The 26,782-nt window shown below is 42.0% G+C and overlaps 1 protein-coding gene and 1 long non-coding RNA gene across 3 annotated transcripts; one reads left to right on the forward strand and one right to left on the reverse strand.

Moving 5' to 3' along the window:
* Positions 1-1,759: 1,759 nt before the first annotated feature.
* On the reverse strand, positions 1,760-9,803 carry LOC102899713 (C4b-binding protein alpha chain-like). 2 transcript variants are annotated; one of them, XM_006942825.5, is made up of 4 exons: positions 9,640-9,803; positions 5,635-5,805; positions 2,770-2,945; positions 1,760-2,217 (listed from the first exon to the last, which is right to left on the reverse strand). In XM_006942825.5, the coding sequence occupies exons 1-4, from the start codon at positions 9,722-9,724 to the stop codon at positions 2,077-2,079; spliced, it is 573 nt and encodes a 190-aa protein (XP_006942887.2). In that variant the 5' UTR covers positions 9,725-9,803; the 3' UTR covers positions 1,760-2,076. The 2 variants fall into 2 exon arrangements, with proteins under 2 accessions (XP_006942887.2, XP_044904647.1); XM_045048712.1 differs by lacking the exon at positions 9,640-9,803 and adding an exon at positions 7,020-7,144.
* LOC123382755 lies at positions 7,385-25,940 on the forward strand. The gene is made up of 5 exons (XR_006591635.1): positions 7,385-7,482; positions 19,585-19,708; positions 19,814-19,894; positions 20,537-20,718; positions 25,740-25,940. It is a non-coding gene; the product is annotated as an uncharacterized LOC123382755 (long non-coding RNA).
* Positions 25,941-26,782: the final 842 nt, after the last annotated feature.

Raw genomic sequence — 26,782 nt, forward strand, 5'->3', positions numbered from 1 at the left:
ATGGCTCAGAGCCTGGAGCCTGTTTCCGATTCTGTGTCTCCCTCTCTCTCTGCCCCTCCCCCGTTCATGCTCTGTCTCTCTCTGTCCCAAAAATAAATAAACGTTGAAGAAAAAATTAAAAAAAAAATAAAGCCATAAAGATAAGTCATCAATAAGAGAATATAAAATTAAATAAGACTGATGGAAAGAGAGACGAGGGGAAAAGTCAGTGCTAGATTGATCATTTTGTAACAGGAAATCAACATATACGCTTCAGAGAGAACAAGTCAAATCAAATAGTGTGTGCTTCCTCTTCAGAATGATTAATCTCACCAGTAGAAAAACCCAAAACAGAATAGGACTTAGAAGGAGAGAAGAATTTCATTTTTATTTTTTATATACACCTTTGTAAGGTTTGAATTCCTCTGTGTGTGTGTGTGTGTGTTTTCCCTGATTATAATTATGTGTAATTAAGTTAGAATTCACAAATACAAAGATTGTGGCATAATTCACATCGGTGTGAAAATGTCTCCACACTGTCCTCCCTAGAGACTGCGGGAAAGGAAATACGGAAAGACGTGTTATTTTAGAGATTCTTCTGCATCTTCTCTACAGCGTGGGGCCCATGCCTGGAATGGGTGACTCTTTGTTTATTTCACACATTCATGAGTTTTGGGGTAAAGACCCTGACTGAGACTAGGGAAAGATGGTGAGCTAAATGCTTTCCCTAATAAAGTGAAGGGAAACGAGTTTCCAGGACAGCGAGAGTGAGAACGGATGAAGATTTGAGAAGGGAAAGTGTCGGACTGGAATGGCCTCGAGGCTGACAAGGTCATACAGAGAAAAATCAGCCAGAAGATATTCCCTGGTGGAAGGGAAAAGCAACGGTCTTTTAAAATCACAGTTCTGGAACATTCAGTGTGGAAGTCCAGTCTTGGGTAGCCATCCGTATACCCCTCTGTTAAGTCTAAAGCTTTATAAAAGTCTGCTATGAAACTTTCTCACGTGGCACCTGTTGTGACACCACCAAAGAATAGAGATTTTCTCTCTTATGGATCAAGATGCGGTGGAGAAGCAGAGGCCGGGGTGAAGCAAGCATGGGTGGCAATGAGATTTCAGAGGACGTGAATGATTGGAAGAAGAGGTGACTGTCCCAAATGAACATTTCCCAAGAGTATCCAGAGCTGTAAGGGGAACATCTGACGGACAAGCCCCTGAGGAGTTTCCCCAGCCCCTTCGGTCCTTTCTCCCATTTCTGTGTGCTCCTCTACAGGCTTCCCTGGGCTCTGGCTTCTCAGGGTCCGGCCTTCTATTCTCTTGGGGAGACTCCCTTCAGGCGGCTAGACAGTTTGTCCCCCAGAGAGAGCTGGGTGGCCGAGGAGCTCGTAGGCCCCCAGGGTGGCTCTTCGCCAATAACAGACAGGTGCTGCACAATGACAACCCAGTTCCTCTCCCTGGAAAAACTTACCTGGGACAAAAGTTCAGCAAATTCGTCGTCCAGAGTTCTCTCTGGGTCAAGGCTAAACCGCTAGGGAAAGAAAGCAGAAGACTTGGAGGAAAATGAGATGTTTGGCCTGGGCACTGAAGGCAGAGTACGAAGTAGAGAGGGCGGGTAAAGATACCTCACACAAGGCACAGGGATATATTTTTGAGGACTACATACACCTTGTGATGCCATATAATAGAGACGAGAGTTAATTAGAGAAACGTTAGGAAGTGATTTGTACGGGGCGTTACGCTTTGGTTACACGGGCATCCAAGTGAAAACACGGACACTGGATTTTTGACAGGTGATTATTTATTTCTGTCATGCCATCACATCCAGGACAGCAGAAGCGTAGGCTGAGCAAAGAGACAGACCCATAGCCCCACGTGATGGGTGGCACTAAGGATATCAACAGATTCTCCTAAGACAGGTCTTTTTTTCTTTTTTCTTTTTTATTTTCTTTTTTTTTTTTTTTTTTTTTAGTAAACAGTACTTAAGGAACAATTAGTAGGGTTGCTAACTGGAAAAATGTACCTAATTCTTTTTTGCAGGGAGGCGGCAGGCGTGGGGGGGGGGGGTGTGGACGTACTGGTTTCTCAGCGGCATTCCCCTCAAGCCGAACTCTTGTCCAGGCGCTCAATCTCCACTGACAGCTTATACACCTCCAGGGCCATTTTCACGTCCTCCGGGGAGGGGAGGCATTCCAGGAGCTTTTTGCCTTTTAGCACTTGCTCACAGCCCATCTGCTCTACCTAAAAGAGATCCAAGGATAGATTCAGAGATTTCTCTCCAACTGCGAAAGTAATAAGATTTCTTCAGGAGGCCGCAGTGGTGACAGCAAAATGGGAGTAACGCGCCCATCCTCGGGGCTGGTGGAAGAAAGGAAAAGATTCTCTGTCTCAGCAGAGTGTTCGCCCTAGGGCCCAGCACTCGCCCAGACCTCCCCATCCACGGCGAATAAATAACTGCTAAAGCAGGGAAGGAGCAAGCCTGCAGAAGACATCCGGAGGCTTCTGCAGGGACAACTGGCAAAGTCATAGCACGCGTTGTAGAAAACATGGCGCGAGGGGCCGGGTGACCTGGATCTACGGAACCCTCCTACTGAGGGGCTTGGTTCTTCTTGCCAGAAAGATGAAAGAAGTAGAACTTGCTTTAACGAGCTCAAGTGCCTTGAGGCTGATTTTCAACAACTCAGAAATGAGTCCGGGTCGAAGTCAGATCTCATCCATGTTGGTTGACAGCGCTCTGTCACCGATGACCAGTTTTAGAATGGGATGGGACATCCTGAAATGTGTGCCACTTACCCACTGACACTTGGGCACTGCTGGCAACCACATTCCGTTCCCGGAGCAGGTAAGATTTGGGGAACCAACCACATCATAGCCATCATCACACCGGACGGTCACATTTTCAGGCTCAACGTACTGGTGCTTAGGCACGGTCAGGTCTCCATTCTTTATCTCTGGTTTCTGACACAGGGCTGGAATGGAAACACAGTTTTGATCATCCTGTGATTCTCAGAGTAAGATCTTATGAAAGCGAAGAATCCCGAGGGGGTGAGAAACACGGATGGTAAATTATACCCGCATGCTGAGAGTTGTGCTTTGTCTCCATTTGTTGTATGATTATGACAATAAAATTGGTAATGAGAATAATGCTAGTTTACACACTATCGTCAACATGAAACACTGTGATTGTCTCCATTGGACTAGAGAGGAAAAGCAATCATGTAAAACGTTATTATTGTTTCTATTTTGCTAGAAGGAAAAACTAGGTGCAGAGACTTTATGTGACTTGTCTAAGGTTGCATAGCTTTTAGGTGGCGTGACTATAATATAAGCCTAAGTACGTGACACCGGAATCTGAGTTTTTAAAACTACTCTATCTGGAAACCTCACTCTTCTTATGATCTCAAGTACGTAAGTTTTCTTCGCATACCCTTGACCCCTTTCTGTGTTAAGTGAAGACAATGGTGAGAAATTAGCCCCTTGAGTTGCTATTTGCAGTGTGATTTTTACAAGGCACACCTAATCTTGGTGGTCAACCAGAAATCTCCTGTTAGGCCAATTTCATTACGAGAAGATGAACGGGATGTGTGAGGCTCTGATGGAGATATCAGACACTCCGGGGAGGTTTCGAATTTATCCATAAGAACAGTCATTGAAAATGAAGCAGGTACTCACAGAAATGTTGGGAAACCTCAATGATACTTTCAAATTAAAAACTGCTATCTCTCTGTGCAGGAAACAGAACCACACACACATAGACACTTGGATTATGTCAAAGGCAGCAGTTGTGGAACCTATGGCCCGTTTAATAAGTGGCACACAGCTTATTGATTATCCGCCAGGGAAAACCAAACTTTGAACCCCACTCTCTACCACAGATGCATAGTAATTTCAGGTAGGTTGGCAATATCAGTGTGAAAGGTGAAACAGTAAAGACCTGTAAGATAACACAGGAGAGTATTTTTGTTGTGTTTTGTTGTTGTATAGGCTGTTGCCTTGTGGTGAGCAAATATTTCTTCAACAAGACACAAAAGTTTCCAATACCAAGGAAGATACTGGAAAATGGAAATAAATTGGGATTTAAAACTTATGTTTATCGAAATTGGAATTTAGAACTCATGTATGAATGTAAATTGTTATAACCGCTTTCGGACAAAATTTGACGTCATCTGCTAAACATGAATATATGTACACTCTACAAAATAGCAATTTACTCCTGAGTTTATTCCTAATAGAAAGGTTTGCACATTTGTACCAAGAGACATGCACAAAAGTGTTCCTAAGAGTATTATTCATAATGGCCAAAAACATGAAAAACCTCAAACGTTTATAAAGTACATGAAGTGTGGTCTATTCACCCAAAATAATATTATAAAGTAACGGAAATGAATAAACTATCACTATGTGTAAGAACATAGATGGTTTTCCAGACCTAATGAAGAAAGAAGCCACGCACCAAAGACAAGCATGACCTCCTCTGTATAAAGTTGGCAAAACTAATCCATAGTGTTGGAAGGTGCGAGAGGGACAGTAAAGTATCCCCCAGGCTGAAAAGTTACTCTGAGACCAAAAAAAAAAAAAAAAACAAAACAAAAAACAAAGCAGGCCATTCCATACAGTTCACACAGAATTTTATTGAGGGTACCTTACTGATTCGGGGGGCGGGGCGGAATCAGGCAGACGACGATCCAGGCCCTGCGCAGCAATTCTCAAAAAAGTCTGGACTTCAGTCCACAGATTTCTTTAGAGCGAGGGGGCATTGTAGTACAGGCCACTCTAGTAAGATCAAAGGGTTCAAAGCACCTAACTGACAGCTAACATTTAAGCAGATCTTGTGGTGGTATCTAGACTTTAGGAAGAGGAAAGACTTTTATCTCTAAGATTCGTGAAAGGCCAAAGCAAGCCTCCCCCTGTACCGGCCTTGGAGGGCATTTTTAAGGTATGTTTAGTCATCTCCAACAGGCCTGAAACACATAGCCCCAAGAGAGGTCATCAAGGGAACAGGAACAAGGTGCAGTCAGTGTCGTCAGCACTTCCACACGTAGAATGGGCATAGCAACCGTCTCTGGGGAAGAGAGCCATGCGGTGTGTCAAGGTCAGGTTCACATTGTGATAATTGTTGACCTTCACACCCAACATCGGTACACTTTTCTGTAGTATGTTACATTTCAGGTAAAACTTTCATTGAAACAAAGCAGGGGCGCCTGGGTGGCTCAGTTGGCTAAACGTCCAACTTCAACTCAGGCCACGATCTCGTGGTCTGTGAGTTCGAGCCCCGCATCGGGCTCTGGGCTGAAGCTCGGAGCCTGGAGCCTGCTTCAGATTCTTTCTCTGCCTGTCCCCCACTCATGCTCTGTCTGTCTGTCTCTCTCTCAAAAATACATACACATTGAAAAAAAAAATTTTTTTTAAAAAGCGAAAAATGGCCCTCTAGATTACCTCTGAAAACATACACAATTGGTAACAATGGTTACTTCAAGAATGATAAGCTGGATGATGGTTCAGACTTGTAAAATATTGTATATATGCATGTGTTAATGAGTCGATAAATAAAATAAAAATTTGTAAGTGTTTCCCCTGGCTGGGAAGAGACGCTACAGTCAGAACTTTCCTGGAGGCTCTACTTTTTTTAGTCAGGGTCATCAGTAAAGTTGAGGTTACCTTTACATTCAGGAGCCGAAGCCGACCAGCGGGAGTTTCTGCAGGTAATTTTGGACTGTCCAACCAGAACGTAACCTTCATTGCATTTATACTGCACCGCAGTAGTAAAGGAGAAAAATGAGCTCACGTCTTTATGGAATCCATGGGCAACGCTTGGGAACATTTTGCAATCTTGAATGACAAAAGAGAAGGGTGGAAGGCAATGAGCCAAATATAATGAACAATTCCGAATGAGGGACTCTTCCTGTTTCATAGAAGGAAGTCATTAAGTTATACTGTAGAGGGGTATTTTATTTCCTTGACAAAATCAACAGGAATGATTTGCCGAGGTCTTAGCAACTTGCTAGCCACTGGGTTAACCATTTTATATGTTATGCCATTTAACGCTCACACCAGCTGAGTCACTATGATCATCAAACCCATTCTAGAGAAAAGGAAACACAATCTTAGAGGGATCAGATGTTCTGCCAAAGGTCACAGCTAGTAAATGCTTGCAACAGGAATCGAATTTAGACATTGAAGTAAGGTTTGCCTCCAAGTCCAAGGGTACTTACTGGAATACTGTTATTTTCTTTTCTCTGCCGTGATCATTGGATACTTATTCTACGTGGCATCAGTGGGTATGTAAAGGCCATCAAACGGAAGTCTTTGTTCTTATTTTTTGCAAAGTCAAGTGGCATCTCATAATTGATGAACTTGGTGGCTCAGAATCAGTTAGAAAACCCTTAACTCCTTTGCCCAATCCAAAGGCACGAAAAGATTAGGAATTTCATTTTTTGCCATTTAAATTAGTCTCGGGTGAGTCAAATGAGGTGGGTGCATTTCTTCTTCTCAGTGACAGGGCCCACTGAGAAAGCCCAATACATCTCTTTTCAACTCGGGGGGACATTAGACACAATGGCCTAGTGTCGAGCTCCTGCCTGGGAAATCGAAACTGCAAAGGTGGGCTGCCTAGTGGCCCCGCTGGTGAGAGAGAAGGACAGATTTCTGCTGCCTTGAGATTGGCCTGTACTCCTGACATTATTCGGGACAAGGGATGAATGCATACTTCCGGTGAATTGGAAATGGGCCGCATGAAAAAGACAGCCCTGGTGGTGGTGTCTTCAGGCCCGTGCAGAGGGAGCCCTGGAGGTGGGAAGAAAGCCTCTGTGTAGATAAAATCTCCAGGAGTCACCAGGTATTTAGGAGACAGGAAGGAGGAAGTGATCAGCCAGTATTGGAGATGGATACGGGATCAAGCCGACCAGGGGACTGCACTTAGCAGATCCTCAGCCATTGTGATGAAGGCTCCACCAAAAAACAACAACAAAAACACGGGCGAGACAGCGCGCCCGAAACACTCTTGCTGGCAAGACTCGGCTCAGATCGAGTACTGTTTCCCTTACCTCTGCTGTTCGCAAAGCTGCAACTCTGAGGCGTTCAGAAAGCATAGGCATAGGAATCCCAAAGTCAGTCCTGTTTTTGTTACGAGGAAAAGGAATCGGCCTGTGTAAGTCAACAGCTTCCAGAGAGCTTTCCTTGAACTGCAGATCAAGCACCTCCATAGAAATATCAAGAATAGCTCTTCATTTTTATGAATAAACATACAGAGGGAGTTTTGTAGCTCAGGCTCTTCAGGTAATATTAAGGAAGCATACTTGCAACGTACTTAGCAAGGTAAGATGTCGCCGCATGCGGAGTTATACCACTGCCCTAGCCACTGCAGCGCCAGATTCGGGCCGGAAACGAGTGCTGTAGGACCGGAAACAAGTGCTGTAGGAGAAGGTGTTGGCAGAATGGAGGGAAGGCCTCCAGGTGTAAGCTGGAGATACATCCTGAAGGACGGGTGAAAGCTGAGTGGTTGATAAGGTAGGCGAGGCAGCGTCATACGGAGGCAACGAGCCAAGTCTGGCATCAGAAGCTTATTACCGTGAAGGAAGGGAGGTTCAAGTCAGAGCGGACAGACATTATATACCATTTCAGAGGGTTGGGGCCATAGGGAACAGGAAGAGAGGAGGCAACAGCAGAGAGAGGGGGAGGGAAATGGACACATGAAGAAATCATTGGGAGACTTGACAAATTTGACGGGGCCTTCCTCTGCTGCCTGCGACTCCAAGAGAGAGGGACTCAGAGATGAAGCTGGAAAACTAAAAATCCCCCGAGCACAAGGTTCTTTATCCTGCATCCACTCTACAACCTAAAATTAATACTGCCACCCAACAATTTTCATGCATCTGATGTGAGAAGTCATCCTCCAGAGAAGGATGCTTCCTTAGTAAACCCACGCTTTCCACCCCCCCCCCCCCCGACCACTCTCAGTGACGAAGAAAGCATGGCTTCTACACTCTGAAATCAGTAAGAACATGCAGCCCTTGTTCTGGGTTGGGATTTTCCAGCCAAGCCATCTCAAGTCCTCAGTCTTCAGGCCATGAAAATCCTTTCAGAGAATATGTTTATAAATATTTTTAAATGTGAAACATTAGTTCTCTCAGACAAAAAAAAAATAATATTAGATAACAAAAGAGGAAAATCTCACTTTGCTTAAAGGACATTTCCATTTAAATAACATAGAGGTAAATTTTTTTAAGTTTATTTATTTATTTTGAGAGAGAGAGAGAGAGAGTATGAGAGAGCACACAAACAAGGGAGGGGCAGAGAGAGAGGAAAAGAGAGAATCCCAAGCAGGTTCCTCACTGTCAGCACAGAGCCCAATGCAGGGGGGTGTTCGGACCCACGAACTGTGAGATCATGACCTGAGCTGAAGTCAAGAGCCCGACGCTTAAGCGACAGAGCCACCCGGGCACCCCTCACATAGCAATAAATTAATTACCATAGCAGCAGGTCTTCAATCAGTTCTGGTAAGTGCTCTCAAACACTTTTGTTTCTCATTCTGGTAAAAACTTCTCTACATTTCAATAACAACGCCTCACATTTATACGATGGCTTACAGTTCACAAAATGCCCTATAATTTTACTCTAGAAAATTTACTCAGTATTTGGTAACAGAAAATATTTAAAATTTTTATTTATTATTAGTTTTTAATTCCAGTATAGTTAACATACAGTGTTATATTAGTTCCAAGTATACAGTACAGTGATTCAACAGTTCTCTACATTATTCAGTGCTCATCATGATAAGTATGCTCTTAATCCCTTCACCTGTTTAACCATTGCCTGCATCCCTCTCCCCTCTGGTAACCATCAATTTGTTCTCTATACTTAGCAGTCTGTTTTTCAGTTGTCTCTTTTCTTTTTCTTTCTTTCTTTCTTTCTTTCTTTCTTTCTTTCTTTCTTTCTTTCTTTCTTCCTCTTTCTTTCATTCTTCCTTCCTTTCCTTCTTCCTTCCTTCCTTCCTTCTTTCCTTCTTTTCTTTCTTTCTTTCTTTCTTTCTTTCTTTCTTTCTTCCTTCCTTCCTTTCTTTTGTCCTTCCTCCTTCCTTCCTTCCTTCCTTTTCTTTATTCCTTCCTCCCTCCCTCTTTCTCTTTCTTTCTCTTTCTTTCTTTCTTTCTTTCTTTTTCTTGCTTTCCACACATGAGTGAAATCACATGGCATTTGTCTTTCTCTGACTGATGATTTCGCTGAGCATTAAACTCTCTCAAACCACCTGACAACAGAAAATATTTTTGCTTTTTGGATGGAAAGTATTTCTAATCAGTCAGTAACTAAGATTTTGGATGGCACAATTAACCTATTTGGAAAGTAAATTCGTCTTAAGCATTTTGCAGTATTTAAATATAAGACGTTGATTTGAAAATTCAAGATTATTCCTTGCTAAAGCAGCCTCACAAGGATTTTTGCATATCAACATGTTTTTATTCTAGACATAATCACAGCTTCTACCTGAATTAAAATAATTTCTTTTACATTTTAAAATTCTTCATTTTTATTAGTATATAGTTGATTATACTCTCTCAAAAAGGTTACGAACTACCACTACTTGACTATATTCAGTTAGTTCTTTATTAGACATTTGTCCTCCACATCTTAGAGAGACTACCCTCCTTTCCCCATAACTATTGTACTCACCACACAAGCCAGAAGGGCACAGAAGTAAGGTCAAGACCCCAAAGAGACACAGTGCTGGGAAAGCGCTCTGCAACTTGGAAGGCATGGCACAGTCTCAGAGGTGCCACACTGGGGCTCAGTGCTTCCAGACCCTTGAATCGGTATGAAGAAAAGATCTCTAAATAACAATTGAAATGGTGCGTAAGTCAAAGCCTTGGCAAAGTCTCAGTTACGTGTCACTAAAGGGGAGGGGCTGGGGGAGTGACCAGAAGACCAAGTGCTGAGCACAGCTCTGATAGGGTAAGCTTTCCGTCTTCTTGGGGAGAAGAGTCTGGAGATTGATGGAAGAGCCCTCTGGAATTGTGTATGTAGTTACTGTTGTAATCCCAAGATTCTCTTGCTGTCCAGATGGGGCACATGATGAGTTCCTTTCTGGATATATTCATGATTCCTCTCCAAGTAACCAAAAGCAAAAAGGTAAAAGGGACTGCAGCCCATGATGCCTTGTGTTTGTGATGGGTTCCACAGGAATTAGAAGTCATAGCATGACAGAAAATAGAACGTCTGAGAAGTGGTATCTGTTTGGGAAGTGGTTTCTTTAATCAGAAGTAGGTATAAATTGCCCATAGAAGAATGGATTTTTTTTTAATCTCAAATATTAAATGTCTTTCCAGATAGCACATGGTCTAACCAGAATAGAGTAATATGAGTCTCCAAGTGTGAAAATACTCAAGAGCTTGGTCCCTATAATTACAATTACAATTATAATTACAATTACCATATTTCAATGGTAACTCCTTTTCCCTGATCCTGGGTTTTCTTTCTTTTAAAAAAATTTTTTTGTTGTTGTTTACTTATCTATTTTTGAGAGAGACAGAGACAGCGTGAGGGGGGCAGGGGCAGAGAGAGAGGGGGAGAAGGAATCCCAAGCAGGCTCTGTGCTGTTAGCACATAGCCCGATGCAGCCAAGAGTCAGACACTTAACCAACTGAACCCACTCAGGCACCCCTGGGTTTACTAACATACATAAAAACACCAAATGATTCCCTCTATGAAACTATTCTAGTGTGGAAGTTATTCTAGTCTGTGTTGCAACACGGAAAAAGCATGCACTGAAAGTTAAATGGTTGAGGATGATTAATTAAGAAAAAAGGAAGATTTATTAAGCTTTCAGAATATCTGAATGATGCTGGATCCAGGAGAAGCTCGGCATTTTGTTTCTAAGCACTAAAGACAAGATGACGGAAGGCACATTCGTTATTCTTCTTGGATTGTTAACCCTAAGACTATGGTCTCCTTAAGCATCTAGGCTTGCCTAGATATTCGTCCAGATCACTTCCTAAATTTAGTATTCTTAAGCGGGACAGATGAACCTGCCAACCCGGATTCTGCATCTTGCCCACCAACTGTGGATATCTGTTCCTAGAAGAGACAAAGACAGTTGTCTAAATAAAAGAGCAAACTCTGGAAATTGTCTTCACTACTCAGCTGTACTGGAATGACTGCTACATACCAATAATAGCCAAAATGCCTGTCTCTCAAAAACAAGGATTACCAAATATAACTGAACAAAACTCTTTGGAATATTGAGGAAAGCACAATTAAATTTCAACTTGTTAAAGAGAAAAGTAAACAAGTTAAGTCTACCAAATGGCTGTTTCCTTTAAAAAGAGGAACCGCAATAAAGAGAAGTAATTTAAATGATCACCCAACATGTTTTGTTAACCTGTTTTTAATCTTTAAGCACGTAGTATGCCAGGACTCTACATAAATTATTGTAATTAATCCTCAAAAACTCCTGTGACAGGGCTCTTGCCTTTGTTGTTGCATAGATGAGGAAGCAAGTTCAGCTAGATTAAATAAACTGTCCCCTAACCTCCTCAGATAATTAGAGGTTAAGCCAAATTCTGAACCAAGACTGATACTTAAATCTCAGCTTTTTATTTATACCAAAAAATTTTGCACTTTTTGGCCCATCACTATTTCCTGTCAGGACACTGAAATAGTCATTTGGGAGTCATTTGGGAGTTACCCAATGGTGTGCCCACCCTCCAGATGCTGCTAGCACTGCAATTAATGGCTTAGACCTGTGACCTCCAACGCATGTACTGTGATGACAAGGGCCACCTCATCCTGATAACCTAGAAAGTTATACCCTGTACCCCTAGGAGCAACCAGTGCCCAGCTGGCATTGGGATACCAAATCCCTGATTCCTTGCCTCGAGTCTGGACAATTCTGTGGTGCAACTGATGTCCTAGGTGCAACTGATGTCCACTGTGGATCGGGTAAAGATTACACTTAACCTGAGAGTACATTTTTGCTCAGTTCCTTTTCCTCCTGTTGTTTCATTCTCTTATACTTCTCCACCCCCTGCCCCCCGCCCCCGAAAAGCATACCATCAAAAGCTCGTATGCATCTGAATCTTTTCTAGAGACATTGACTCAAGAGAGTTTATACCATAAATGGGTCTAGGGAGCAAACTCTAAGAATGAGATTCTAGAATTGGATCACCCACCAGCCAACTGGCAATCAAGACTCCATCATTAGGGAGAGATGAAGTATAGATAGCCCCGGCCTGCAGCAGCATCGCAAACATGAACATTTTCGCTGTCTGGTAAACTGCCATGAGACATAGATGGAAGAAGATGCATTAGCTAGTGAAATATCTCTGACATTTGAGAGCTACAGTGGAAATAGCAACAAAAAAGGATTGTGAAGTTGGGTGACTGAGTACTGTTGATGCAAGCTCAGTGCCCCTTAGCTGCAAATGCAAGTTCAAGGAAATAAATAAATGTGAAATCCAGGAGGCCCCCCTGTTAGTATTTAAAGAAACTCTTATCTCAGCTAGCTTGGAGATTAATTATTTGAAGGACCAGGGTCAGGATATAATCATAAAATAATGGTAAAACCTCAGTAAAAAAATAAATTCTTAGCCCTGGCAAGTCTCTACTAAAAGGAATGTTATGGAAGGAGTGGCGCCTTTAGACTTGGCATTAGGGTATCTGAGCAGATGCACTACAGAACCTCGAACTCCAGATTTCCCTAAACCCAAAGAGCCTGCATAATTGGCCGGCTTTTCCTTGTTATAAGACAGTGCCCCTGTTGTTTGAAGACCATGCATAGTAATCAAATACAGCAGGTTTCTTCTAAGGGCATAACTGCTCTCCTCAAGATCCGTCCCCAACTCCCCTCTCGGCATCAGAACAGTAGCTGACATCGAAACTTGGTATGAACGGACTAAGGACATCTGAGCCTGCTAAGAGAGGAAAAGAATCATATACAGGATCTGTGAGACCTAGCTGGCATGCGTTAGCAGGTGGGAGAGTAAACGTACAAGGGGATCCTAAAGCTGGATAAGGGAGAGTTTGTCAGGATGTGGACACTGTTCCATAACACAAGATAGCAATGCAAGTGCCCTGGGGGTCAGCTCTTGTGTACTTCTAGGATGCTTTGGGAAGCTTAGGAAAAATGATGGTCAATAAATGGAATAAAGATGCCAGAACTGCTAAAGTAGACTAAGTAGGAAATGATTAAGGACTCAGAGAAGAGGACATATTAGAATGATCTCTTTTATAAAACCAGAAGTCCTACCAGCTCTTTTCTTCACAGGAACACTGAGGATACACCATTTACCAGGAGAATAAGGAATGCACCAGTGACAGGGACCAATATTATAGAGAAACTCTATTGTGGCTAATCATCTGTAGGCTACATTTTTGGTAGGAGATGCTATTATCAAATGTGGCTGCCTAACAGCAGTAAGGATTATCGAATCCTGGGATAGCAAGGTTAAGTGACAGCTCTTCATCTTCAGAAGCAGGTTGGATGAAAAATACTAGAGGGCCAGGACTAGGTGATGCAAGAATGTGCCTAGGATGCAAAATCAAAGAAGGCACTCATTCTCAGGGTTTTGCGAATGCCGACCCTCAGAAAGAGTGCCTCTTTAAGAATAAGGCATGTAAGGCAGCAAGGTTGGGATGCAGGCAGGGGAGAAGACACCCTGACCTGTAGGAATCTCTGGAGAGCGTTAACAGAATATGGTGTTCCTTAGGGTAAGGGTCAGCCCACACAGAATGAAATCTTGCCATTTGCAACGATGTGGATGGAACTAGAGTGTATTATGTTAAGTGAAATAAGTCAGCCAGAGAAAGACAAATACCATATGATTTCACTTATATATGGAAGTTAAGAAACAAAACAGATGAACATAGGGGAAAGGAAGGAAAAATAAAATAAGATAAAAACTTAGAGGAAGGCAAACCATAAAAACTCTTAACTCCTAATCATAAGAGAATAAACTGAGTGTCACTGGAGGGGAGATGGTAGGGGGAAGGACTTAAATGGGTGACAGGCATTAAGGAGGGCACTTGTTGTGATGAGCACTGAGTGTCATATGTAACTGATGAATCACTAAATTCTACTCCTGAAACTAATACTACACTATACGCTATGTGTTAACTAACTTTACTTTAAATAAAATCTTGGAAGAAAAAAGAAAGGTCAAGAATGAGTGATCCAAAGACTGAGATAAGCAACTCCAATAAAAGTCATGATCTCTTGCCCAATTATCTTTTTTGTTTTTCTTCTTGGCAATCTTCTCCCCAGTTCTCAGACTCAAATTAAGGACAGATTCCTATGAGGAAGGACCATGGAACACCACAGCAAGCATATATAGTAGTATTTCTCCAATCCTTCCCGAAAGAAAACTCCAGTGACTGACTTTAGTAATTGTGCACTAGAATCTTTAGAGACGTGTTGGATCTGAGCTGTCTCTGAAACCTGGGAACAGAAAGTATCACCATAACCCCAAGGAGCTATAGGAGCCAGGCAATAAAAGGATCCCTAGTTCCTGTTTATCTCACAATGACCCATTGGGCTTATGGACCCACCTGGTGGTCATTTCTATGGCTCTGAGGTGTGTACAATTTGTAGGACCCTCACATTAGTTCTTTGATCTTTGGAACGGGAGCTATCAAAGAAAACCCACGTAAAAAATTCTACAAATAATATTTAATACTGAAACACTGAGTGATTCTCCCTTAGATTAGGAATCAAAGCAGGGAGGGGCGCCTGGGTGGCTCAGTCGGTTAAGCGTCCGACTTCGGCTCAGGTCACGATCTCGCAGTCCGTGAGTTCAGGCCCTGCGTTGGGCTCTGGGCTGATGGCTCAGGGCCTGGAGCCTGCTTCCGATTCTGTGTCTCCCTCTCTCTCTGCCCCTCCCCCGTTCATGCTCTGTCTCTCTCTGTCTCAAAAATAAATAAACGTTAAAAAAAAAAAAAAAGGAATCAAAGCAGGGATATCTACTCTCATCATTCCTATTCAGCAATGCATTAGAGGTCCTAGCTAGTGCAATAAGGCAAGAACGATAAACAAAAGACACTCATTTTGGAAAGGTAGAAACAAAACTGTGCTTATTTTCAGATAACATGATTGTTTATTTGGTAAATGCCAAAGTATTTGTAGAAAACCTGCTAGCATTTATGAAAGAATTTCATAAGGTCACAATATACATGGTCAATAGAGAAAGTCCATTGTATTTCTACTACTAGCAATGAAAAATTAGAAATCAAAATTTAAAAAGTCCTACCATCTCAAGGGCAATATGCTAGGTGACAAAAGCCATTTTCAAAAGATCACCCATTGTATGATTCCATTTTGTAAAACTTTGACAAGGTGACAAAATGATAGAGGTGGGGAAGGGATTAGTAGGTATGAGTGGTGGGCATGGTGGGCCAGGGGAGAGGGGTGAATATAAATATAAAGAGGTAGTCCAAGGGGGATCTGTGATGATGGAATAATTCTGTACCTTGATCGCTGTGGTTGTTACATTAGTCTACACTGTGATAAAATAGTATAGAATTATACATAACCATTGACTAATGTCAATGTCCTGATATTATCAATGTTATTATAGTTCTCTAAGATGCAACCATTGAGAGAAACAGGGTGAAGGCCACATAGGACCTCTCTGTACTATCCTTGGGATTTTCTGTGAATCTATAATTATTTCAAAATAGAAAGGTTTTAAAATGACACAAACTCTATATGGTGCGTGGTAGCTGAAAACTCCAAAGCATTCATGAAAGAAAACAGAGAAAACCTAATTAAATGTAGTAATATACCGTGTTGAGGAGTTGAATTCAAAGACTCGACATTATTAAGATATCAGTGATCCTCAAATTGATCTAGAGATTCATAACATTCCAAACCAAATCCCAGCAGATGTTTTGTAAAAGTTGATGAGCTATTTCTAAAATGTACATGAATAAGGCAAGGCCCTAAAACAGCCAAAAAATTTTTGCAAAAGAATGAAATTTGGAAGACTCATACTTCCTGATTTCAAGACTTGCTGTACAGCTACATGATCAACCCATTTTGGCATTGGCATTGGGAATAGACTTATAGATCTATAAGGTCCAGAAATACACTAACACATATATGGTTAATTACAGACAAAAGTGCCAAGGTAATTCAATGGAAAAAAGATAGTCTTTTCAACAAATATTTCTCAATGGCACGATTGGACATCCGTATACAAAAAAAATAAAAATAAATTTAAAAAAAAAAAAGAACCTTGACTCTTACCCTTCACCATATACAAAAATTAACTCAAAATGGATCATAGACATAAATGTTAAACTAGCCAATTTGGGAATTACTAGTTTATTTTATTTTATTTTATTTTAGGAGATAGTATTTTTTTAATATGAAATTTATTGTCAAATTGGTTTCCATACAACACCCAGTGCTCATCCCAGAAGGTGCCCTCCTCAATACCCATCACCCACCCTCCCCTCCCTCCCACCCCCCATCAACCCTCAGTTTATTCTCAGTATTTAAGAGTCTCTTATGTTTTGACTCCCTCCCTCTCTAACCTTTTTTTTTTTCCTTCCCCCCCACCATGGTCTTCTGTTAAGTTTCTCAGGATCCACATAAGAGTGAAAACATATGGTATCTGTCTTTCTCTGTATGACTTACTTCACTTAGCATAACACTCTCTAGTTCCATCCACGTTGCTACAAAAGGCCACATTTCATTCTTTCTCATTGCCACTTAGTAGGGAATTACTAGTTTAAAAGAGATAATATTTATGTATTTCTCTGTGTATTTCACAATCTAATCTTTGTTATAAAATTAGATATTTAGCACATGCATGCCTGGAGCTCAGTAACACTTTGCAAAAGAGTCAATGCTGACTTATGTTTTACTATGTCATCTCAGTTTCAATATATTTGGCTTTCTGAAAAACCCATGAACTGAAGTCGAAGGCAATATTACATTTTTCACTGTTCCTTGTAAAATAATTCCTGTTGTTAATTTACTTCCTATTTTCAGAACAGAAAAAAAAAAAACTTCTCCTAATATTTTCTTTTACCAAACAATGTAAATATTTGATTCGTTATATTTTCCACTTATTTTGGCTGAAAATAAACTCAACTGCTATATGAATTAAATTTTTAAAAATTAACTTCTATCTCTTGGGGTGCCCGGATGGCTCAGTTGGTTAAACATCCGACTTCAGCTCAGGTCATGATCTCATGGTTCATGAGTCTGCTTTGGAGTCTCTGTCCACCTCTGTCTCTGCCCCTCCTCCACTTGTACTGTCTCTCTCTCAAAAATAAATATTTAAATATATATATAATATTATATATTATAATATATTTAATATATCTCAATAATATATCTCAATAATAAATATTTAAATATATATGTATATATGCATATATACATATATATATACATATATATATACATATATATACCTATATACATATATACCTATGTACATATGTATATATGTATATATGCATATATATGCATATATACATATATATGTTTTTTAAAAAGAAAATTAACTTTTATCTCTTACACAATTTTAATTTTTCATTTTTATTTTAGCAAGTTTAAATTATGCATGTCTACTATAAACTGATATATTCTACTTTTTAAAAAATTATTAGGCTTCTACTGGGTGCTGAGCAAACCGTAAAGGAAAGGAAAACTACTTAAGAAAACGCTTTAGCACGAAAAATTTTCAGTTATATAAATATGCATCATTTGTTAAGTATAGATATTCATAATGAATGGTAATTAATCTTATTTTTAAACCTAAAACTATCAGTACGAGAAAGTTGATGATCTGCTAAAAATGATGGGAATACAGGATTAAGAGTTACTCACAGGACTATTTGTGAATCACAGAAAATTTTGGGAAATAATGTTCCTTTTCTGACCGTTTGCATCCCCCATTAGAAAATGGCAGCTAAATCCGTAGTCTCCATTCATACACAAATTCTCGTCTGAAAGCCTCTGATTTACCAACTTCCTTCTCCCCAAGATACTTTCTTGGGAAGGGAACAATCATCTGAAGGAAGAAAAAGGCTGTCGGTGCTGACAGAGCGAAAATAGTGTTGCATTAGAAATAGGCTGAGGGATTTAGGGAGAAGCAGAGGAAGTAATCCCATCTTGCACAGTAGAAATTCAAGTTACTGTGAAAGATTCAAGACTGGAGAATCCTCTTAAGAAACTGAACAGCAACAGAGAAGACACCTATAAACACTGATATTTGGGCAATCCTCTGGATTTGTTCGTGTGAATTTGCTAGTTAAGCTAAGTTGCTAAAACCAAGGCAGGAGTTTACATCTCTTTCAGGCAACAATCCAGAGGCAGAAACGCATTCAGGTTGATCAGCTGTTCTGTCCAGCAAGGGCCCTGGGGATAAGGTCCCTTCCTCTTTGTCACTTTAACATCCCCTGGGGCGTTGTCCTCAACAGCTCACCAGCACCAGGTCAGCATCTGAGAGTGAAAGAGGAAGTAGAAGACAAGCAGCTTCTTGTTTAAGAAAGTAACTAGGAAGTTGCACCCATTAGGAAGTTGTGCCAAGGGAGCACATGTCCTGCTGATATTTAAAGGGGCGAGGGTAGTTCTATTACCTAAAGCAGGTAGGGGGAAATGGATACTGGGAAATAATCAGCAGCCTCTGCTATAGCTCCCAAAAAGAAAAGCACAGCTTACTGTCTAGTCTCTCCATTTACGTAGAACTTAAACCAGCCTGTGTGGGTCTCATCCTTAAGAATGGACATGTAACCTAGAATCATTATCAACAGAGGTTTGCAGAGAATAGAACTTCCAAAGAAAGTATTATTAATATTCTGACATATGTGAGTAGTTGTTACACCCATAAAGAACAGAACACTTTTTTTAAATAATGTGGACATTTTCTAAAATTGATAAAACAATTAAAACACAAAGGCAAGGAAATATCCCCAAAGAACATGGGGGAGGGGTGAAACAGAGATGATGGTATAGGAAACAAACAATATATATATAAGAAAATGACAGGATTGACGAAGAGGTCCAACATCTGAGCAGTAGGATATCCATAAAGAAAAAGAAAAAAATAGACAAGAGAAAATTACTGAAAAAACTATACCAAGAAAATTTCTCAGAAAAAATGAAGGCGTTTCCTTACGGAAGAAAAGAGATAAAGAGAAAAACCCTATACAATCTGTAATAAAAAATAGCTTCTGGGGGCGCCTGGATGGCTCAGTTGGTTAAGTGTCCAACTTTGGCTCAGGTCGTGATCTCGCAATTCATGGGTTTGAGCCCCGCGTCAGGCTCTGTGCTGACAGCTCGGAGCCTGGAGCCTGCTTCAGATTCTGTGTCTCCCTCTCTCTCTCTGCCCTCCCCCGGTCGCATTCTGTCTCTCTCTCTCTCTCAAAAATAAATAAAGATTTTAAACAAATTTTTTAAATAAATAAATAAATAAAGCTTCTGACGTTTCGATTGCAATACTGGAAACTAATGTGCAAAGAAGACCCTCTTTAAAAGTTCTAAAAGAAAATTACTTTTAACCCAGTCTTCTACATGCAATGAAATTATCAACCAAATATTCAAATAAAACAATTTCAAATACGTAGAAGTGCAATATGTATTTTACTTTCTACGTGTCATTTCCGAGGCAGCTTATTGAGGAAGTCCTCCAGTAAATAAAGGAAAGAAACCAAGAAACAGGACAACTTGAATCACAGAAGCAAACGCAGAGCAGGAAGGCGAGGCTACAGATGTGAGATCACCCATTCATATTAAGTAGGTAGCAGATGCTATCAAGTTCCCACCCATTTTACTAGGGTTCTATTGCTTTGGCACACTCTTGAAAACCTCTAAAAGGCAGTATCTGCTTCGTTTGCTCAGGTTTTTTCAAGAACTATTGAAGGTAACTCCGTACTACTGAAGGTTACTCCGACAACATGCCCAGCAGGTCAAACATAGCAGGTAATTAACACCTCCCAGTAGCAGACCTTAAGATCCATAGAAGTTACTGTATCACTACACCAGCTCCTTTGCAGTTTGAGTGGGATAACTCTCGGGTTTGTGTTTGACGCCCCTTCATAGTTTCCCGTGGGTTCAGGTCACTCACAGAGGTAGGTGGCTTGACAATGCACCTCTGATCGGCTGCTAAAAACATTTTGAGCACGTACGTAACAATGCATCAAGTGTTCTGAATATATAACACACGTAAAACATCGGTTACCTAAGTATCTATCACTCAGTGAACTCAAGAATGAGTTTTTGCAAGCAGAATGCAGTGCTATGGTACAATACAAAGTACAAATTAGGTGTCCATTCTATTCTCAAAAACAAAAATCATTTATTCTACTGTAAATGACCAGTGGAATACCTTGTTTAAGATATAAAACTAATTCAAATAGCACTTAACAAAGAAAATGAGTAGAGTTTACATTTTTTTTAAGGATTGAAGACCTGTGAGCCAGTCTTGGTGGCAACAGGGGGGACATGGGGAGGGTCTAATCACTCTGGCTAGTGGGAGAAGGTGAGTGAAAATTAGTGAGAGCAAGTGGGGAAATAGTTATCCATATCTAACCTTAGGGAACTGGTTAACATCCTCTTTTTCAGGCCACGCGGGCCTTGGAAGTACATAGAAAGCTCCACTTCAGGAAGCTAAATACATAAAATGGTCATCTGTTGATGGCGTGACCGCACTGGGGGTTCACCAGCATCCTGGGGACGGTGATGGAGGGAAAGCAGATGCTGAGAAGAGACAAGTTGCCAAGGAAGCGGAACATGAGGCTGTGGAGGTGAGGTCCAAGGGGATGGCCAGGATGTTGAGCAGATTCCCCATGTACCCAGTCAGATACAGGCTGCAAGACAGACCAAAGAGCACCTGTTGCTACAGGGGCCCCTCAGAGAGGCAGAGGAGGAGGAATTCAAAGACTCAGGTTTGATGGTCCATGTCCGGACAGTTATTTTTTTAATGTTTATTTACTTTGAGAGAGAGCATGTGCGTGCACACGCACACGAGTAGTGGGGAGGGGCAGAGAAAGAGACAGAGAGAGAATATCTCAAGCAGACTCCCTCTGTTCTCAAGGTAGAACCGGACTTGGGGCTTGATCTCAGGAACCAGGAGAGCATGACCTGAGCAGAAATCAAGAGTTGGACGCTTAACCACCTGAGCCACTCAGGCACCCCCCAGACCGTTCTAACGCCAGAAACAAGGGCGTCAACAATGAGTAGACGCCCCCCCCCAGGGAAGAAATGGATCATCATCCCATTACTGTCCTTCCCACCCACACTTCATGGTGCATCTCACTAACCTTTTCTGAGCCTCAGTTCCCCATCTGTTTCATGGGACTAAAAATTCTAGCCTGTTAGGATAATTATGGATTAAGTGAGAAAAATATAAGGGCTTAATTCGATACCTGACATATAACATGAACAAATATTTTTATTACTGGGAACTGCTAATGAGGCTATCAAAATAAAGAGTGATATGTTACATAAAATAAAATAAAGTGGGAATGTGTTAGGGTTTCCGTTGCTTACAATCACGCAGCTCCCACTGACGTGAGACTATGTTGGCCATTCAGTTTTTGTTTTTGTTTTTTATTGTGATGCGTTGGCCCACCTCCTGATAAGGCAATGGCAATTATTTTTCTGTATGTTTTAAAATTAATTCTTAATATTTGGTATAAAATTATTTAGGCTCTTTCCCTTTCTCTTCCTCCAAGATTCAATGAGCATCAGATTGAATAAGCTCCTCTCTTATAAATTCTGCTGGTAAGTCTTTTTGGTGCCTCTTGGTCTCACCGGCAAACTTAACAGTCTTCTCTACTTTCATAGATCAGATTTTCAGTAAATAAAGTGGAAAATGGTATTTAAAATGCACGGGACATCAAGCAGTGAGTAGCAGATTCACTCCTCCTGTGAAAATGTCTAAGTTACCCCAGGGGCTCACGGCACATCCTCATGCCCTGAACCCAAGAGGGAAACTCAATATTTGTCATAATGGATTTTTCACTTATTTATAAATTTTAATTAAGTTGTGTTTCAGGAAGGTTTAGTAAGAATTTGATTTGCGAGCCTGCAGATAACAAAAGATACATCGATAAGCTCAGAGTCCAATGGCAGATAGAAAAGTAAATGACTAAGAAACTGAAAAGAATTCTGGTAGACACAACTGATATAAAATAGTGCAGGGATCGGATAAAAGGAGGGTTCTGAGGAGAGAGAGAGAGAGGTAGACCAGAACAGATGTCAGAAGAGAGCCATAGAGAAAAGGAAACTGGAAGAGGCCATATGTGCCCTGCGCACGTCCCGACCCTGGAGGCTACTGCAGGCAGAGCCAAAGAGCCATCGGCCATCAGGGTCTCTGTGCCTGATGGTGCTCCCTGGCCACAGGAGACTGCTCAGGGGGCCCACAGGGTTGGCTGTCGAAGATGTTGGAACAAGTCTCCACCAATGGGAGAGGGGAATTGGTGGACAGACGTTCCGGGTCCTCATCCCTGGAAGGACTCTGCAGAGTTGTGATCCACAGGCTCTCAGAGAACAGTCTCAGATCTGCACACCTGTCTGCAGCCTCAGTCGACACCCCGAGAAAGCTCCCTTCTTCGCTGTGTTCCCTTTCTCATCTTCTCATCCCGTTCCCACTCGCTCACCATGCTTTCTGGGGCCACCTTCCAAGGAAATTAGTCCCCCACAAACCTCTGTCTAAGATGAAATCCAGAATAAACATCTCCTGGGTTCCCCGAGGCTGGGGCAGACGAATGGCTTCCAGGACCCTCAGTGGAACCTTCCATGCCAAGTGGGTTTCTCTCGCAGTTCCAGCCCATCTGGGACGTGTAAAGTTCAGTGAAAGCCTGTGGGACACCAGTGCCTCTGCAGAGTACATTTGGGGAAATTGAAACAAAGAGGCCAACGTTCCCCTAGAGAAGAGACTCGCTGAAGGAGAGATTTCAGAGGATGCAGGCGTCGGAGGAGGTGGTGAGAGAAGGAACAACAGCCTCCAGGATGCCACCTGTATATCACAGGTGATTGACGGGGGTTTCTCCTCACGTATGGGATAGTCGCTCAGGCCGCGTTACATTTCCATCAAGGACAACGGGGCCAAATCAAATGGTGGACTTGGGAACACACAGGTGGCCATCATGTGGGCCTCACATTCGGCAGCCTTTCAGCGTTTCTTCCCTAAAAATGGAATAAAGAGGTTCGGACACAAACACAAATCCCATTCGTGTCAGGTAGAAGTTGAGGGGCAGCATTAGAGAGGCAGAGGCCAGGTTCATGGGGTTTGGTAAAGGACGTGACTCCCTTCAAAGGGGGGAGAGTGGACAAGGATTTGAGGGTGCATCAACATTTCATCTAGATGCTGACTGACTTGCACATGGGAAACCGTGCGGTGAGGCAAGTTGGAGAAATGCTTTTCTGTGAGCCCACATCCATGTCCAAGGCCCTTACAACGAAGTGAGTGTGTAACTTTAAGCAATGGGTTTGTTCAGGTTCCTCATTAAAGACAGAGTTGTAATGACCACACAGACAAAATTGTTTCTGATACGTAAATTTTTTACTTGAAAGAATAATGGGCACTTGGTGTCCAAGAAAGCAAAAACATGAGCCACGAGATGATCAATAATTCTATAGTCTCAAAGCACTAAATGTGAACAAATTGTCCTTTCTAGACATTTATTACTATGAATGATGGTGCAAAGGGGACAGGAGCATTGGTAAGCTGAAGTGATCTGCATTGAATTGAAGGCAGCGTGTTTTTCCCTCTTTTGGGAGAAATTACAGTGGGGGGTCCGCAGTTGTTTTTCTTGCATTGTCTCTTTGCAATTCCAGTAGTTCAATCTCTAAAGACAATTTATACATCTCCAGGGATATTTTCAGATCCTCGGGGTTGGGGAGACACTGCATGACCTTTCTGCCTGCGAGCATATGTTCACAGCCTTCAGGCACAACCTAAAAGAGACATAGGTTTTGAGTGTGGTTGAGTGGTTTCTCTCCAAATCAGAAGGGGTGGGGGAGGTGGGATCTGCTGACAATGACAAGGCTACAGGCTCAGGGCCAAGGCGAAGCCCAGAACTTGCAGGTGAGCAGGAAAAACAGAAAACACCTCGGGCCCCAACTTAGTCCTCCCTAGATGAATAGGGACTGGTTCTCAGACAACTTCACAAGGGGCCTCTGTGAAGACAGAGGCTGTTTCTGAGACCATCCAGAAATGGAACACAGAATATTAGATAGTCTAGAAAAAGTCAAATTGGGTCTCAGTGTTGCAGGCATCCGACACCCTCTTCTCCCTAAGGGGCTCAGGTTTTCCTATCTCCAGTGAGAGAGGAAAACTTGTCACTCCTAAGGGACCACAGTGCTTCAAGATAAAAGAGAGTTCCTTGGAGGGACTCAGGAGTGAATCCTGACAAGTCAGATCTCACCATTGCTGGCTGGGACAGCGCTTGTGGAGAGGCACCATTTTTAGGGTTTGATAGGACTGGAACTTTCCTTGAACTGTGCCACTTACCCACTCACACTTGGGTACCTCAGGGTCCCAGGTTGTGCTCTCTGAGCAAGTGATGCTTTGCGGACCGACCAACTTATAGCCAGAGTCACACTGGATGTTGACATTTTCAGCTTGAACGTATTCAGTCTTATCCACGGACAGCTTTCCATGGGCTATTTCCGGTTTCGGACAGAAAGCTACAAAGAAAACATGGTTTCAAGGAATCCATGAATCTAAGAAAAAGGACACGACAACAGGCTAGGATTATGAGATTAAACTATCGTGGGTGCTGCTAATTGCTTTGTCTTGTATTCGGTAGCAATAATATTCCTTAGCATTTTTGTTGCGCACTGACCACATATCAGACTCGAGCTAAGCACTTTATGTGATTCTCTCAGCTCTGTGAAGGGAGGACTGTTATTAGTCCCATTTTACTAGGAGAAAGGTGAGATATAGACAGGTTAAGAAACTTGTCTGAGGGGCACCTGGGTGGCTCAGTTGGTTAAATGTCCGAATTGGACTCAGGTCATAATCTCAGGGTTCAGGAGTTCAACCCCGCATAGGATTTTCTGCTGTCACTACAGAACCTGCTTCGGGTCCTCTGTCTCCCTTTCTCTCTGCCTCTCCCTCTCCCACTCTTTCTCTCAAAAATAAATAAACATGTTAAAAACAAAAAACTTGTCTGAGCTCTTCATACATGTAAACATGATAGGTCACATGATAGGCTATATAAAAGCATGCGACCCCAGGTTCTCAGGATTCAAAGCAATATCCCTCCCATCTCGATCCCAGCAAGACACTAGGTATTCTGTAGTCTAGAAAAAGTCAAGTTAGGACTCAGTACTTCCGGGTATCTGACACCCTCTTCTCCTATTGCCCCCCATGTGCAACGGAGCCTGTGGTGACAAATAATCCCCGCAGTTGCTGATGGCAAAGTGTTAGTAACCTGTGGGCATGTAAAAATCAGAGCCAATCTGGACTCGTCCTGTCCCCACTATGGATGGTCACATGCAGCCTGCATCGTGGGCAGGGGGTGCATTTGCACAGGGCTCTGATGGAAGGACTTGCCACTTTGTGATGTTTGGAATTAGCCCATGAGAGCCCACGTTCATGCCAGAGAAAGCTTCAGTGAAAATTTTGCTACAGGCCATATATCAAATGTTGCACCTGCAGAATATTTCTTGAAAGTGGGAATCGGGCTGAGATTTATGACTGGGAGAAAGCCTGGGGAGGTTGATGTTAATGCAGCCCCTTTGTAATGTTTGCATCCGGAACACAGTAATGATTTCAAGTCAACCACATCAAATGTTTCTGTGCTGCCCCTGGCAGGAAGAAGCTGTACTCTCGGTGCTTTTGTGACATTTCCACCCACCTGACTGGAAAGGGAGCAGGAGTTACCTTTACATTGAGGGGCTGCAGGAGACCAGCCTGAAGAACTGCAAGAGAGTCGAGCTTCACCAACCAGAGTGTATCCTTTGTCACATTTATATATCACCTCCGTACGAGCGAATACACTGAATGCTTGAGTTCGTACATAATATCCATGGTCAATGGTAGGAGGAAAGTCACAGCCTTGATGGTAAGAGATAAAAGTGACAGGGCATGAGCTTATAAAATGTAAAATATAGCTTACCCCAGAATCTGCGTGGTTTGTAGGAGGCTTCATTGTGTCCTGTCATCCTCTCTGCCCATAGGATCACTTAGCCAAACCCAAGACCTGGGCTGCCCTCCGATAAGCCTCAGGCTGAGGAACCACCATGGCCCCCCTCATTAGACCACTTGATGGTCATTGCCAATATCTTCAAAAGTATAATGGGAATAAACAAAATTAATACTTGGTCCAAACCCCATGTCGAGTTCCTAGTCTATGGGGTAGGACAAGTCATGTTCAAGAAATCAAATAGAAACTACTGATACTGTCCTACCACTCCCCCTGAAGCAAAGACACTATATTAAAAAATATATCATATACCAAGGGGAAAGTGGAAATGGGAAAATTGGTGCCACTCTTGAAGAACAAAAGCTACGTTCCCATCGTATTGACATTTACTTCCCCAATCTGTCTACCAGGAAAATTAGGATTCTGGGAAATTACAGTAAAGTATTGAAACTGAACATTTTCATCTCATTTCACATGGGGCATCTTTGCTAAAGTAGATTTAGTTATCCTCAGGTAAATGGGGTCACTGGTTTAGCTAATGCCTTCTTTTCATCCTAATCGGAAAAAAAAAAGGGTCAAAAAACAGCATACACATGAAATGATCAAATCACACATTTGTAGTTTTAGACCTGGGTATGATTAGTCACTTGCCCCTGTCATAATAGAGCCTGAAGATACTACAACTATCTGGACATCCACATTGATCCAGTGT

The sequence above is a fragment of the Felis catus genome, chromosome F1 (genome assembly GCF_018350175.1).
Source record: "Felis catus isolate Fca126 chromosome F1, F.catus_Fca126_mat1.0, whole genome shotgun sequence".
NCBI lineage: Eukaryota > Metazoa > Chordata > Mammalia > Carnivora > Felidae > Felis > Felis catus.